The sequence below is a fragment of the Neomonachus schauinslandi genome, chromosome 8, assembly GCF_002201575.2.
Source record: "Neomonachus schauinslandi chromosome 8, ASM220157v2, whole genome shotgun sequence".
Taxonomy (NCBI): domain Eukaryota; kingdom Metazoa; phylum Chordata; class Mammalia; order Carnivora; family Phocidae; genus Neomonachus; species Neomonachus schauinslandi.
Window position 1 is genome coordinate 82,808,046 of NC_058410.1, and position 15,355 is coordinate 82,823,400.

The following is a 15,355-nucleotide window of genomic DNA, read 5'->3' on the forward strand; positions in this document are numbered from 1 at the left end:
TATGTGTTCCCCTATCTTTCTCTGAGCACTTTCAGTTTGTTCGTTTGTTTGCTTTTTTTAAACAAGATTCATTTATTTATTTATGGGGGGGTTGGGGAAGGGGCAGATGGAGAGACAGAATCTCTAGCAGACAACCCACTGAGTGCAGAGCTCAACATGGGTCTCAATCTCACGACCCTGAGATCATGACCTGAGCCAGAATTAAGAGTCGGACGCTTAACCAACTGAGCCACCCAGGCACCCCTAAAAAAAATGTTTTTAAAGCAACAACACCAACAACAAAAAGCAGATGGTACTAAAAAAACAGAGATAACATAGCAATAATTTAAAAGATACTATACTAATTTTTTTCCACTTTCCTGAACTTTATTAAAGAAAAAGCAATGATGGTAAATCTCAAGAACATGGTCAATTTTCTAGGATTCTTCCCTTGAAAATGTGACATTTGATTTCCAAACACATGCCAGAGTGTACATGGTTCCCAATTGTACTAAGTAGGTAAGAATCTGAAATCCTAAAATGTTCATCTTCCAACTCTCCCCAGTCTGTGGTCTGTCTTTGGATCAGCAATAATTGCCTGAACAGCTACTATGGCTTCATTAATTTTTGTCTGTAGCTCTCTGAGCTCTTCTATATGCAGCAATCTCAGAATTTGAGCAGCTTCATTAAGAACTGCATCTCCTGTGTCAAAACCAAGAATATGTTTGTCTAAAGCAACAGGCAAGCCCTCTTTCGTTTGATTTGTTTTAGCACCTGCATCCTGGGTCAGGCGCTCCTGGACCAAAATGCGAATTGCCTTAAACATTACCAGGTAATCATCATGACGCTGAATCTGAAGAAGGGTAGCCAAAGCCATTACACCAGCCTTAAAATCAGGATTATTTACATCCAAGTTGATCAATGGCTCTGCATTTTTAGCTGCATTGTCAGCATTTTTTGTATTATCAGGTACCAAGTCCTTGTATTTATCAGCATTATCTCCATATTCAAGTCTAACAGCTAAACCAAGAAGCTAGTCAATTGCTTCTTGTTGCTCTTGAACCTTGAAAGGACAGTTAACATCTTTGAGATACTTTTCAAAGAACTTGGGCCAGTCACTGCTGTGGATGTTTCTTAAATTACCTCTGTCTTCAATCTTGTAGTGTCTGATTTTCTGGTCTTCAAGCCAAACAATACAGTTTCTAAATTCTGTTTCATCTTTGCGTTGAAGCCAGCCGGGTTGTGGTAGTCGAGGGCTGTCAGCTTGCGTCGGAACATGGTCCCCGTGTCTCGCTCTGGTCCCCCGGGCTTTGGCCAGGAGAGGACAGGCCTATACTAATTTTTTTTAAAGGATGCAGGACATTTAATCTTAGAAAACTACAAAGATGGGGCGCCTGGGTGGCTCAGTCGTTAAGCATCTGCCTTCAGCTCAGGTCATGATCCCAGGGTCCTGGGATCGCGCCCCGCATTGGGCTCCCTGCTCAGCGGGAAGCCTGCCTCTCCCTCTCCCACTCCCCCTGCTTGTGTCCCCTCTCTCGCTGTGTCTCTCTGTCAAATAAATAAATAAATAATCTTAAAAAAAAAAAGTACAAAGATATGACAGGGCTTTAGAATTAGGGGTGATGGTTTATGCTGCCTTTAATTTTAAGAAATCCTAGTTAAAGAAAAACTGTTTAACATTTCTAACTTCACAGTTATTCAAAACATGGCATCTTTAAGATTCCAGAAAAGGGCCTATGAGAAAAATTAATAAGCAAACCTAAAATGCAGGGACGTTAAACACAGAGCTGAAAACAAGGTAATTGTGGCATTTTCTTGGAAAAGAAACTTCAGTCTATGACAAGATTCCAGTTAACGAGGACTCTCAAATAAGAAAAAATAAAATAACATCACATTCTGCATGGAGCACTGGGTGTTATACACAACGAATCATGGAACACTACATCAAAAACTAATGATGTAATGTATGGTGATTAACATAACATAATAAAAAAATTTTAAAAAAAAAGAAAAGAAAAAATAAAATAACAAGCAACAATTCAGATTTATTGAATGCTTACCAAGTGCTGAGGCACTGGGTTAAGTACTTTACATTGATTGACTTATTTAATCTTCACCACAATCCTCTGGGGCAGATATTATTTATTATTGTCCACACTTTATAGATAGGAAATCTGAAGCTTAAAGAGGTTAGATCACTTGCCAAATATCCCCATGCTAGCAGTGGGAGAGCCAACAGGGATTTGAGTGAAAGCTTTCTGACTTCAGAAGTGCCTCCCTCCGAAAGTGCTATACATTATAGACAATGGGTAAAAACAAACAAAAAGGAAAAAAAACCAAACAACTCCCTGACAATTACTGTTCTAACTTGGTGAAAAAAAACATTTTCTTATCTAATTTTCATAGCAGTGGTAGGTATTATCATCTTCTTTTTTTAAATCTTTTTTAAAGATTTTATTTATTTATTTGAGAGAGAGAATGAGAGAAAGAGAGAGAGAGGGATCATGAGAGGGGGGAGGGTCAGAGGGAGAAGCAGACTCCCTGCTGAGCAGGGAGCTTGATGTGGGACTTGATCCTGGGACTCCAGGATCATGACCTAAACCGAAGGTGGTCACTTAGCCAACTGAGCCACCCAGGTGCCCTATCATCTTCTTTTTTATAGATGAGAGAGCTGAAGCTTAAAGAAACCAAATACCTTGCCCAGAGCCACACATTCAGTAAGGGATAGATGCCAGACTGGGACCCACATCTGTCTCTGAAGCCCGAATATTCTACACAGGTTCCTCAGGGGCCTCAGTGAATACCAAACAGTTTTATCTCCATCTCTGCTCCTATCTGCGGAGGAGCAAACCCTTCCTCCCACCTTCTCTTCTAAGGCAGTCACCCACAACACACCCTCCCCACCCCATGGCTTCCTTCACCGGCTGATTACCACAGCTCCTAACCAACCAAGGTGAAGCTTTCCCTGCTGCTGTCCTCTTCCCCTCCCCCAGTCTGAATCCCTTGTGGGTGCTCGCTCGTGGAAAGCACCTTAGGTTTCCTGGTTCCAGCATTCACGCTCCCCTGGAGTCAACACTGTTAGTGTCCCCTCTCTCTTCCTGTCCAGGGCTCTGCCGCACACACTATCCAACAGTGATTGTTTTCTTATCTCCTCAGTGTCTAGCTAAGTGCCTGGCACACAGTTCATGCTCCGTGAATGCGCGATGGATGGATGAATAAAAACTGACCTCTGAAGTCCTCTACAATTACCAACATATAATGAATGCCATAATTCAAAAGTCCCTGCCACTTACAGAACACACACAGTGTGTGTCATATGTATTGGTGAATCTATATAGTTCTTTTTTTTTAAGATTTTATTTATTTATTTGACAGAGAGAGACACAGCGAGAAAGAGAGCACAAGCAGGGGGAGTGGGAGAGGGAGAAGCAGGCCTCCCCACGGAGCAGGGAGCCCGATGCGGGGCTCGATCCCAGGACTCTGGGATCATGACCTGAGCCGAAGGCAGACGCTTAACGACTGAGCCACCCAGGCGCCCCTATATAGTTCTAATATTTAAATGAAATGGACCAAATAGTACTCATTAGGATGAATAAAGACATGGGTAAATTTGAACAGATTTTTCTTGTTTTTTGAAAGTTAATGATTTTTTTTAAAGATTTTATTTATTTATTTGACAGAGAGAGAGACACAGCGAGAGAGGGAACACAAGCAGGGGGAGTGGGAGAGGGAGAAGCAGGCCTCCCACTGAGCCCCATGCAGGGCTCCATCCCAGCACCCTGGGATCATGACCTGAGCCAAAGGCAGACGCTTAACGACTGAGCCACCCAGGCGCCCCAAGAGTTAATGATTATTTACTAATTATAATGAGCATTTACATTTGTAAAAATAGTCTGCATCTTCAGATACATTATCTCATTTAATCCTTATGATCAGTTCTTTTTTTAAATATTTATTTGAGAGAGAGAGAGAGAGAGAGCACAAGCAGGAGGGGGGAGGGGCAGAGGAAGCAGGAGAAGCAGACTCCCCACTGAGCAGGAAGCCCAGGACCCTGGGATCATGACCTGAGCCAAAGGTAACCGCTTAACTGCTGAGCCATCCAGGTGCCCCTCTTATGAACAGTTCTGTAAATAGGTATTAGATATTGTATGATAGCATAATGAGCTCGAAGGTGATATATTCAAGGACATACAACTATTAAATAAAATTGCTAGGAATAGACTCCAGTTCTTTAGTCCAGTGTTCTTTTCACTATGTTACCTATGAAGACATAGACATACTGAAAGTGAATATTGCCTATAAAATGCAGATTCACAAAAAATAGTGAGTGAGGGAAGATTATCCTTTCTTTCTTTCTTTTTTTTTTTTTTAAAGATTTTATTTATTTATTTGACAGAGAGAGAGACAGCTAGAGAGGGAACACAAGCAGGTGGAGTGGGAGAGGGAGAAGCAGGCCTCCTGCCAAGCAGGGAGCCCGATGCGGGGCTCGATCCCAGGACCCTGGAATCACGACCTGAGCCGAAGGCAGGCGCCCAACGACTGAGCCACCCAGGCGCCCCTATCCTTTCTTTCATACTGAGAGAGCATTTATTCTGGTGGGCACTGGTCTTAGAATCATGAGAGCAGTCGTATAAATATCTTTAGTTAATTTTCCTGGCATAGTCTTCAGACTTTCTTTAAACTGATTATATAAAAAAAAGAGTAACATTTCACTGTATAACATCTGTACAATGTTTCACCATGTACATGTATCAGCTATTGCAAAATTTTTACAAATAAAAAGATTCTAGTAAGTTTATATTCTTTACTGAGTCAAGTGAGTGTCATAACGCATACCAACTGAGGGCAGGTGTTCTCCAAAAAGCTTTTAGAAACACCATCTTTACTAGATAATTGAATGCCCTCATATATTTTCATGTCTTTGCATATTAGAATTGTGAGGTGCATATTAAATATAAATAACGAACAGACTCATGTTACAAATGCACTGAGAAACCAAGAACTGCTGGCTACCACAAATCTGTAAGCAGCAGATCAAGGACTGAATCCCTGATTTTCTGACTCCAAAGCCACTGCTATTTTCCTTTTCTAGGCTGCCTAGACCTGCTCGTGAAAGTTACAACTAGCCCTCTGGTCAGATTACTGGGTTTCCAAGGTTGCTTTGCTGGGCCCTAAAGTACTCATAAGATCTGCAAGATGTATTAAGTGAAAGAAGCAATGTGATATATTTTATTTTATCATTTTGTGCCAAAAAGTGAAACTTTTTTTCAAGATTTTTAAAATTTTGTTTTAATTCCAGTGTAGTTTACATAATACAATATAGTGATCTAACCGTTCCATACATCACCTGGTGCTCATCAAGATAAGTATACTCTTAATCCCCTTTCGGGCGCCTGGGTGGCTCAGTCGTTAAGCATCTGCCTTCAGCTCAGGTCATGGTCCCAGGGTCCTGGGATCGAGTCCCACATCGGGCTCCCTGCTCCGCGGGGAGCCTGCTTCTCCCTCTCCTGCTTGTGTTCCTGTTCTATATACATTTTTACATTTGTAAAAATAGTCTGCATCTTCAGATACATTATCTCATTTAATCCTTATGATCAGTTCTTTTTTTAAATATTTATTTGAGTTGTGTTCCTGTTCTCACTGTCTCTCTCTGTCATATAAATAAATAAAATCTTTAAAAAAAAAAAAACAAAACTCTTAATCCCCTTTCCCTTTTTCTCCCCCCCCCCCCCCACCTCGCCTCTGGTGACCATCTGTTCTCTATAGTTAAGAGTCTGCTTTTGGGTTTGTCTCTTTTTCTTCCTTTGTTCCCTTGTTTTGTTTTGTTTTAGTTTAATATTTTTTTATTATGTTATGTTAATCACCAGACATTACATCATTAGTTTTTGATGTAGTGTTTAAAAAGAATGTATGTTTGCATTTGCTTATTATGCATACACTATCGGTTGCCTACAGGTTCCCCATCTGTAAAATGTTGGTGATGGGATTTCATTAAATATTGCAAATATTAGAACAGTGCCTGGCACATGGAAATACCATTTTACTTGGATTCTCAATCCAAATAATTTCTTGGCTTAATCATATTCTAAAATACCCCTTTAAAGATCATTTTTTACTGGCACTGGCAAGATGAAAACGCGGCAAGCCACAGCAAAACGTAATTACTTAAAGCTGCTTTAAATTAGGCCCAATAGCAGAGTGATTAGCCAATACTGAAAGATGTTTGGTGAACCACAATTATAGATATCAAAGAACGATTGCAGTTCACCCTTTTACTAAGTTAATAACTAAAATCCTTTTCCCCCCCTTAAAAGGGGTCATGCAGATGTTTACTACAATGTATTTTAACAGTTTACTACTCTAAATGGTATGAACAACTTTAAGGAAAATCTTAAACAAAATATGACCTTAGATTACAACCCCAAAATACATTTACAAGTCTCAACGTTACTGTTACCATTTTAAGTTAGTAAAAGGCACACCGTATCTGCTGTAAAGTCGTGGGGAGACAAACTGCATTAGGATTTTGTTCAAAACACAGGGGCTAGGGAACAGGGCTTTTTAAAAACAGAATATTTGCCTCAGTGGCCTCTAAAAAGAGGCCATGCCAAGGTGACGAAAACCGACCCCCACCCTGAGCCACGTGGGGTTTTCTGTCTCCTCCTGCGCGCTTTCTTCCGCAGTCAGAGGACCCAAGAAAGTGACCTCAAGGTGGGGGCGTGCCCGGGGGCGGGCCGGGGTGGCCTCGGTGCTGCGGAGACCCGAACCCGGGGGTTCCGGCCTGCCTATAGGTGTCCCAGCGCACCACTAGCGCGGGTCGCTCGGACCCAGGAGTGGGCGCCGGGGAGAGGTGGCCGAGTGTCCTCCTCGCCACCTGGGACCGCGGCATACTGCCGGCGCCGCTCCAGTCCCCCTTCCTCTGAATCTGGGTGCGCCCGGAGCCGCGCGCGACTTCCCTGGGACTCGCGGTCTCGTTGCGCTCTGACCCCGACCAAGACCAGAGGGGGACCTCTGCCCTCTGAGAAAAGGCATGTGGCTAGTATCTAAATCTAATTCACAATATGGCTCGAGATACCCCCACCCCTCAAAAGTCTGGACCATTATCGAAACATGAATAAGAGCAACTAGTCAGTGGTGTCCAGCAGGTTACTTAGATATAAATCAGGGATATGCATAGTTTTGCTTTTCCTTAGGTTCTATTTTTAAAAAGGATTCTCTATAAGGTATTATACTTTATATGCTCACCTGCAATCACAGGACCTTGGAGAAAACTTGCTTACAATCTGGGATGGCTTTGGAGTCCTACTTTAATTTTCCTTTCTCTTCTGGGCATAATAATGCAAGTCCGGCTGTCTTTATTTGCTCCTGGAACATTCTTGGACCATTTTGTTACTTTATTTGGAATACTGGATTATTTTTTTTCACCATCCAAAAGAGCTGTAAGGAGGAAGTACTAGAAAAATTAAAAGGTGAGATTTGAATCAGAAGTTGTAGTTTTTATAAGCTCCTGCGGAAGTGTTTGTGTGCATCTATTAAAGAATTCCAGTGTCCAGCATAGTGCTGAATATACACACATATCTATAAAAATTACTGTTGGGGGCGCATTCGGCTCAGGTCGTGATCCCAGAGTTCTGAGATCCAGTCCCACATCAGGCTCCCAGCTCAGGGGCGAGTGTGCTTCTCCTTCCTTCTCCCTCTGCCCCTCTACCTGCTCCTTCTCTCTTTCTCTTGCTCACGCTCAAATAAATAAATAAAATCTTTAAAAAAAATTACTGTTAGAATATAGTAGGTCCCTATTTTCAAACAATAATTCAACTGAAAGTACACATATCTCCAATTATTACAATTTTAGGATTGTATAAAAGTACTTAAGTTTGCAACATCACATTTTAATGAATTGTGCAGATTTCACAGAGGTCACTTTTCTCACTTTTATTAAATGGAAATCATCTTTGATACTTTTCCCTCTTACCAACATCCACTTTCATTTTGACTTTTCTTTCTTAGATTAGATGTTAACTACAATTTTGGATTCCACGTAAAGCTTTCAAGTACTCAACTTTTAGTCTTCTTCAGTCTTTGCTTCCCTCCCTCATGTCACTTAACCATTTCTTTACGTTTTCAAAAATTTGCTATTCCTGTTAAAATATTTGTATGACCTAGTATTATCTCCAGTAATGTTGAAACCTAAACCATTTGAGGCTTGCTCAAGAAGGCCCGGGAAATAATAAATCTAGTGTGGCATCCTAATCTTAATCTGACATAATACAGTGTGCGGTTCATATTACTATGATGTACAAATATGACTGATTGTGGGAATCTAGTTTCAAAGAGAATAGTCATTAATGTTTCCAAGGAAGTAAACAAGAGCAGAGGTATTTGCATTGTTCTATTGGTAGTGACTGATTTTAATTGGTATCTTACATTTTTATTATATTACAAACATTGACTAGCATACCAAGATGATTTTATTCCATATGTATATGACTGGGTAAGGGCACCAGGACAATGCAATGTGAAAAAAGAATTTATGAAAGGAAAGAAGCTAGAAATATAGACATAGAAAAGGCTTTTTTGCTGGAAAAAGATTAGTTATATGAATTTCTAAGGAAACTTAAATATAGCCTAGTTTCTTTCATGAAAACTCAAAAAGAGAAGGCTAGAAACCTGCTAATGAAGAAATTTAAAAAACCCCTTAATTTTAGATGTTTATATCTACAAAGAGTGGTAAAACAAAAAGATATAGGAAGGTTATTCTGAAAGACTTATTTCATTTACAAAGAAAAAAAAGGATTTGGGTTGTGAGAAGTAACTGAAAGCTAGGACTAGAACTGTATTCCACAATGAAATAGAAAGTGAGTAAGCACCATACAAGTTTGCCTTTAACTGCTTCCCAGTTGTTTTATATATTAGTTTTCCTCTTCCAATTTGATTGTGGGTTCCTCTCCAAAAGGAAGTATTTCTTTTGTACATGCCACAGAACTTCACTTAGCCCTGGACACATAGTAGGTTTCAAGCATTTGTTAATAGATCGGCTGGAGGAGTTGCAGTGATGTTCCACACATGGAAGAGACATACTGACAGAGTAACTAGCTCATTAAAAATAAAAGTTCTTTCTTGAAAGGAGTATTTTTCAGTCTGCCCTGATTGTCAACCAAAAAGGCCTTATCTGGTTTCACCCCCGATTTATGCTAAAATTTAGTTAAAATCAATGGGACGACAGAAAATGGGCCACTTTTTGGAAGCAGTGATTTCACAGCAAGTGTTGAGGATAGGTAATTGGGTGGATAAGCTTGCTGATGCTGTAGATCTTAGTTTCTGCATGAGATCATGTGGAAAGACTGAATTTGAAAAATTCTTTTTAGGTTTCTCATCCTAGCAATCAAATGAGTGTACACTGGAAGGAAAATGTACCACGAGAGTAGACACACACAGGGTCTTTTTATAGCGTAATAAAACTAGAGTTAAAAGGCAAACTGTGGGATTGAAATCTATTCTAAACTGAAAAACCAGACGTCTGGAGTACCATATGGGGTGAACGTGTGATACGGGCTTCGATAAAAGCAGCGGGCTTTGAATGGAACAGACCAAGAAGCCAGCCCAAGAGCATATTCGTCCTGGTCACGGCCACCAAGTTGAAGCCATTACGGATTGTCGGGCTGTGAAGGCCGGCCTTTGCGTCCTCCGACGCCCCTCCGCCCTGAGTGCTGGGGCCTTGGACGCCTCTCCAGCCCAGAGGGCATCTGAAGGCAGAGACCGGGGAGGAGCCAGCCCGGGGCGGACCTGCGACGAGCGAAGGAAGCAGCTCAAAGGGGCTGTCCCAGACCTTCGGGAGGACTAGGCTAAGAACTGGAAGTATATGGCCGAGGGAAAGCATACTCCAACCTCCACACCACCTTTGCAGTTAAACCAGGAATCGCACATGGAAGATTCTGTACTTCCCCGCTGGGCCGCCTCCTCGCCGCCCGCCCCCGCCCCTCCCAGCTGGAGCTGAGAGTAATTCATACAAAGGAGGACTCGCCTCTGCCTTGGGGAATCCCAGGGACCGTCGTTAAACTCTCGCTAACCTAGAACCGAGGGATCGCTGGTCCCCGCCTCCTCACTCCCTCGCTCTCGTCGTCATCGGGGTCGAGAGGAGCATGCGCGAGGCGATGTGTGCTCTTCAGTGGGCTGAGCGTACATCGCCCACGGTCCCCGAGAAGTAGGGGGAGGGGACGGCGATTGAACGGGTGCCTGATGGAGTTGGCGCGGGGTAAACTGGGAAAGTGGTGTCGTGTGCTGGCTCCGCCCTCTTCCCCGAGGGTGGGGGAGGACCATATATAAGTGCCGCAGCCGCCCTGAACGTTCTTTTTCGCAACGGGTTTGCCGCCAGAACACAGGTGAGTGCCGGGTGTGGCTTCCGCGGGCCTGGCCTCTTTGAGACGGCTGCGGCCCTCGCGTGCCTTTTACAACTGCCGCGCCACCGAGCGACTTTACGATGTTCTTGACCCCGAATTTCGGGTTGTGAGTAGGTGGGAAGGTTCGAGGCCTTGCGCTTTTTTAAGGATTCCCTCCGCCTCGTGGTTGGTTTGCGGCCTGGCTTGGGTGCTGTGGCGGCCGCGTGCGAGTTCCGCCGCACCTTATTGCCTGCCCTGGTAACAGTCGTTTAAGTCTCCAAACAACGGAACTATCAAAAAAAAGCCGCTATGGTTTCCTCCGTCGACATAGTTCAGCGAAGGTTCAGGATTTCCACAGGGTGGGCTCTTTGGCGGTCGTCGGGTTCTTGGGATTGTGGGGCCGCTGCGAGGCGCGGAGGGCGGCGGCGAGGCCCACTCGTCCCGGCGCACATGTCCGACGAGCCGAGGGGGGCCCACGAGCCGTGGCCACCGAGTCGGACGCGGGAGAGTCCCGTGGAGTGGGCCGGGCGGCTTTGGTGCCCAGCCTCGCGCCGCGATATGCCATCCCATCCCGGGCGGCGAGGCAGGCCCCGCTCGGCACCAGTTGCGTGCGCGGAAAGATGGCCGCTCTCCGGCCCTGCTGCAGGGAGCTCAAAATGGAGGACGCGGCGGCCCGGGAGAGCGGGGCGGGTGAGTCACCCACACAAAGGAAAAGGGCCTTTCCCTCTTAGGCCGCTGCTTCCTATGACCCCACGGTGTACCGGGCGCCGTCTTGGCACCTTCGTTTCTTCTCAACGCCTTGGAAGCAGGCCTTCCTCGGGGGAGGGGATTTTATGCGGTGGAGTTAACCCCACGCTTAGTGGGTGGAGACGAGAGTTGGGCCAGTTTGGCACTGGTTGTAATTCTCCTTGGAATTTGCCCTTTGCGAGTGCGGGTCGTGGCTTATTCTCAAGCCTCTGGGACAGTAGTTTAAAGGATTTTTTTTTTTCTTCAATTTAGGTGTCGTGAAAACCACCGCTCAACCTAAACCAAAATGGGAAAGGAAAAGACTCACATCAACATCGTCGTCATTGGACACGTAGATTCGGGCAAGTCTACCACTACTGGTCATCTGATCTACAAATGTGGTGGGATCGACAAAAGAACTATCGAAAAATTTGAGAAGGAGGCTGCTGAGGTAGGTCCAATAAAATAATGAGAAAGGTAGTTCAGATAAGTCAGCAAGTGTTAACATCCGCAAAACTAGTCACTAGTTTGTATCTGAATGTCCTACATAAGGCGGAATAAACTAGTGCTTGCTGTTGTCTATGTAACTTTGGGACCTAAGTTAAAGCCACCTAACCAGGTGTAAAGTGGAATTCAGCGTTTCTGCTTAAGTGGGAGTAAGGGATTTCAAGTTGAAGTTTGATCATGTTTCAGTTACCAAGTAACCATTTTTAATGCTTACAGATGGGAAAGGGCTCCTTCAAGTATGCCTGGGTCTTGGATAAACTGAAAGCTGAACGTGAACGTGGTATCACCATTGATATCTCCCTGTGGAAATTCGAGACCAGCAAGTATTATGTGACCATCATTGATGCCCCAGGACACAGAGACTTTATCAAAAACATGATTACAGGCACATCTCAGGTTTGTAGGATTAATAACTTGAAAATAACTGTAGGCTTGTATTCTGCGTCAGAAAAGAGGTGAGTTCATACTTTTGAAGAACATTTAACAGGATAGGTCTTGTTGTCTTTTAAAGGCTGACTGTGCTGTCCTGATTGTTGCTGCTGGTGTCGGTGAATTTGAAGCCGGTATCTCCAAGAATGGGCAGACCCGTGAGCATGCCCTTCTGGCTTACACCCTGGGCGTAAAACAACTAATTGTTGGTGTTAACAAGATGGATTCCACTGAGCCACCCTACAGCCAGAAGAGATACGAGGAAATCGTTAAGGAAGTCAGCACCTACATTAAGAAAATTGGCTACAACCCCGACACAGTAGCATTTGTGCCAATTTCTGGTTGGAACGGTGACAACATGCTGGAGCCAAGTGCTAACGTAAGTGACTTCAAGACTTCTAGAGAAAGCGATGGAAGGGGCAGATTTTGACACTAAATGACAACCGTTTGAGGAATGCTAATGGACAATCTTGTTTTAGATGCCTTGGTTCAAGGGTTGGAAAGTCACCCGTAAAGATGGGAATGCCAGTGGAACCACACTGCTTGAAGCTCTGGATTGCATTCTGCCACCAACTCGTCCAACTGACAAGCCCTTGCGTCTGCCTCTCCAGGACGTCTACAAAATTGGTGGTAAGTTGAACATTACTATCAGAATGTAATTAGTGTGGGTTGCGGTACTTTCTTCACATAAGGTATTTGACACCACTTATAAATATTCTAGGTATTGGTACTGTCCCTGTGGGCCGAGTCGAGACTGGTGTTCTTAAACCTGGCATGGTGGTCACCTTTGCTCCAGTCAATGTTACAACTGAAGTAAAGTCCGTTGAAATGCACCATGAAGCTTTGAGTGAGGCTCTTCCTGGGGACAATGTGGGCTTCAATGTGAAGAACGTATCTGTCAAAGATGTTCGTCGTGGCAATGTGGCTGGTGACAGCAAAAATGACCCACCAATGGAAGCAGCTGGCTTCACAGCTCAGGTAACACTTTAAAGTGGCAGTGTTCTCAACTTAACTGCCAGAATCTTGCCTTTAGAGATTTATTAAATGCAAATCTTTCCTCCAAGGTGATTATCCTGAACCATCCAGGCCAAATCAGTGCTGGATATGCCCCTGTGCTGGATTGTCACACAGCTCACATTGCTTGCAAGTTTGCTGAGCTGAAGGAGAAGATAGATCGTCGTTCTGGAAAAAAGCTGGAAGATGGTCCCAAGTTCTTGAAATCTGGTGATGCTGCCATTGTTGATATGGTTCCTGGCAAGCCTATGTGTGTTGAGAGCTTCTCTGACTATCCTCCTCTGGGTAAGGATGACTTTGAGCGTATTAGGAAATTACAAGCTGGAAAATACTGCTTGTGTGGAGAGTTTCTGATGGTCTAAAATTTGTTTTAATAGGCCGTTTTGCTGTTCGTGACATGAGACAGACGGTTGCTGTGGGTGTCATCAAAGCAGTGGACAAGAAAGCAGCTGGAGCTGGCAAGGTCACCAAGTCTGCCCAGAAAGCTCAGAAGGCTAAATGAATATTATCCCCAATACCTGCCACCCCAGTCTTAATCAGTGGTGGAAGAACGGTCTCAGAACTGTTTGTGTCAATTGGCCATTTAAGTTTAATAGTAAAAGACTGGTTAATGATAACAATGCATCGTAAAACCTTCAGAAGGAAAGGAGAATGTTTTGTGGACCATTTGTTTTTTTGTGTGTGTGTGTGGCAGTTTTAAGTTATTAGTTTTTAAAATCAGTACTTTTTAATGGAAACAACTTGACCAAAAATCTGTCACAGAATTTTGAGACCCATTAAAACAAAAGTTTAATGAGAAACCTGTGTCTTCTTTTGGTCAACACTGTAACCTTGTATAGTACTATTCAGGTAAAAGTAAGTGTTGTGCAGACCCTGTTTCTAATGTTAAAATAACGCTGGAACTTAAGTTTGGGTTAACGTTTTTTTCATGGGTGGAAACTTGAACATTTTTACCTTGTCTAAGGGAAAAAAGCTATGGGGAAAAGGGGTCTGTTGGTGCAACACAGAACAGATAAGCAAAGAGTAACACCACAAGATAGTTACAAAACAGGTTAAATTCTGTAATACCAAAGTCTGTTGCATATAAGACTTTTATTATATCCCATGGGGTAAACTTGATATATTGTCACACTTAGTTTCCCAGTTACTGGAATGCTTTGTTACATAAATACGTAGTTTAAAGTACCCTAAAACAGGCATTCAATAATGTTTTACTTAATGGTAGAGTTAATTGTATCTAGGTTGTAGGAGAAGAAAGTCTACTGGAAGTTTACGGTCACTTAAGAACTAGAAATCCACTTCCCGATAGGAATTTTCATCTTTAAAGAGCAAGGTTGGGTGAAGAGTCATCATCATGCACTGGAGATTATTAACCAAAGTTTGAAGAGGTGCAATGGGAAATGATGAGAGGATCCATTTTGGAGTGGAGTGCAGGGTAAGCTTTGTTTTTAGTTTGGAAAGGTTTTGGAGGTCTTGATTAAGTGTCACTCCAAAAACTAACAATAGGGAATATTGAAAGATGACAGTTGAACAGGATGAAAAGCGAGCTCTTTAAAAATTAATTTTAGAACTTAAAAGAATTCAGTGTTTGGTAAATCAACAGTATTTGGGCGTCAACCATCTAATTCTTGGCTCTGGATAGCTGGCAAATATCTCGAAACACTGGTGCATTTGATAATCTTGACCATTTGAACATTAATTCCCTGAATAGGCTTTTGCTTACGAAAGAAGTTTATCAGGCAAAAGTAACAGGATGTGTCCTATTTTATAAGGTGAACAGTGCTAAGGGAAATATCCATAGGTGAGAAAGGACTGCAGTTGAAAAAGTTTTCTCATTTAGTTCTAAGTTAGGTAAAATGGTCATAACGGTACTACCAGGGGCACTGATGAGGTCTGTAAAACTAATAAAAGATTTTGTCCACAACTTCCAAGATTTTTCACTTATTTGAACAAATGTGCTTACTGTTTAGAGTTAGAGAAGATGATCTAGGTAAGGTTCTTAAAAATCAATATATGGTAGCTGGCATAAAGTGTTCTGAACTGTAATGTTAACCGTAAGGGATTTGTTCCACCTCCTAGAACTCAGAACTGCAGAAAATTGCTCCCACTAACTAAGGGGAAGGGTAGGAAGGAGAGTGGGATAGTGTCCAGAAAAGCTTCAGTTTGGCTAGTTGGGATGCTTAATTCCATAGAATCCAATACGGATGTGCCATTGTCTGGTTTGAGCACCACCTACTGGTGTTCACTACAAATTAGCTTGAAACCTGAACTTAATATTTGTACTTCAGCTCTGAGTTTTTTTTTTTTTTTTGAGAGAGTGCAGG

General features: G+C 43.0%; 1 protein-coding gene and 1 pseudogene across 1 annotated transcript; one reads left to right on the top strand and one right to left on the bottom strand.

Moving 5' to 3' along the window:
* Positions 1–523: 523 nt before the first annotated feature.
* On the bottom strand, positions 524–1,257 carry LOC110583601 (annotated as a pseudogene).
* A 9,066-nt stretch (positions 1,258–10,323) lies between these two features.
* Positions 10,324–14,955, top strand: EEF1A1 (eukaryotic translation elongation factor 1 alpha 1). The gene is made up of 8 exons (XM_021693084.2): positions 10,324–10,358; positions 11,355–11,532; positions 11,805–11,984; positions 12,100–12,396; positions 12,497–12,647; positions 12,739–12,995; positions 13,082–13,316; positions 13,409–14,955. The coding sequence occupies exons 2-8, from the start codon at positions 11,389–11,391 to the stop codon at positions 13,531–13,533; spliced, it is 1,389 nt and encodes a 462-aa protein (XP_021548759.1). The 5' UTR covers positions 10,324–10,358; positions 11,355–11,388; the 3' UTR covers positions 13,534–14,955.
* Positions 14,956–15,355: the final 400 nt, after the last annotated feature.

Excerpts from the sequence above, each read along its gene's own strand:
- EEF1A1 (XM_021693084.2), top strand. The coding sequence starts at position 11,389 with ATGGGAAAGGAAAAGACTCACATCAACATCGTCGTCATTGGACACGTA. Across the intron at positions 11,985-12,099 it reads TGATTACAGGCACATCTCAG|GCTGACTGTGCTGTCCTGAT; the intron begins GTTTGTAGGATT and ends TGTCTTTTAAAG. Across the intron at positions 12,996-13,081 it reads CAGCTGGCTTCACAGCTCAG|GTGATTATCCTGAACCATCC; the intron begins GTAACACTTTAA and ends CTTTCCTCCAAG.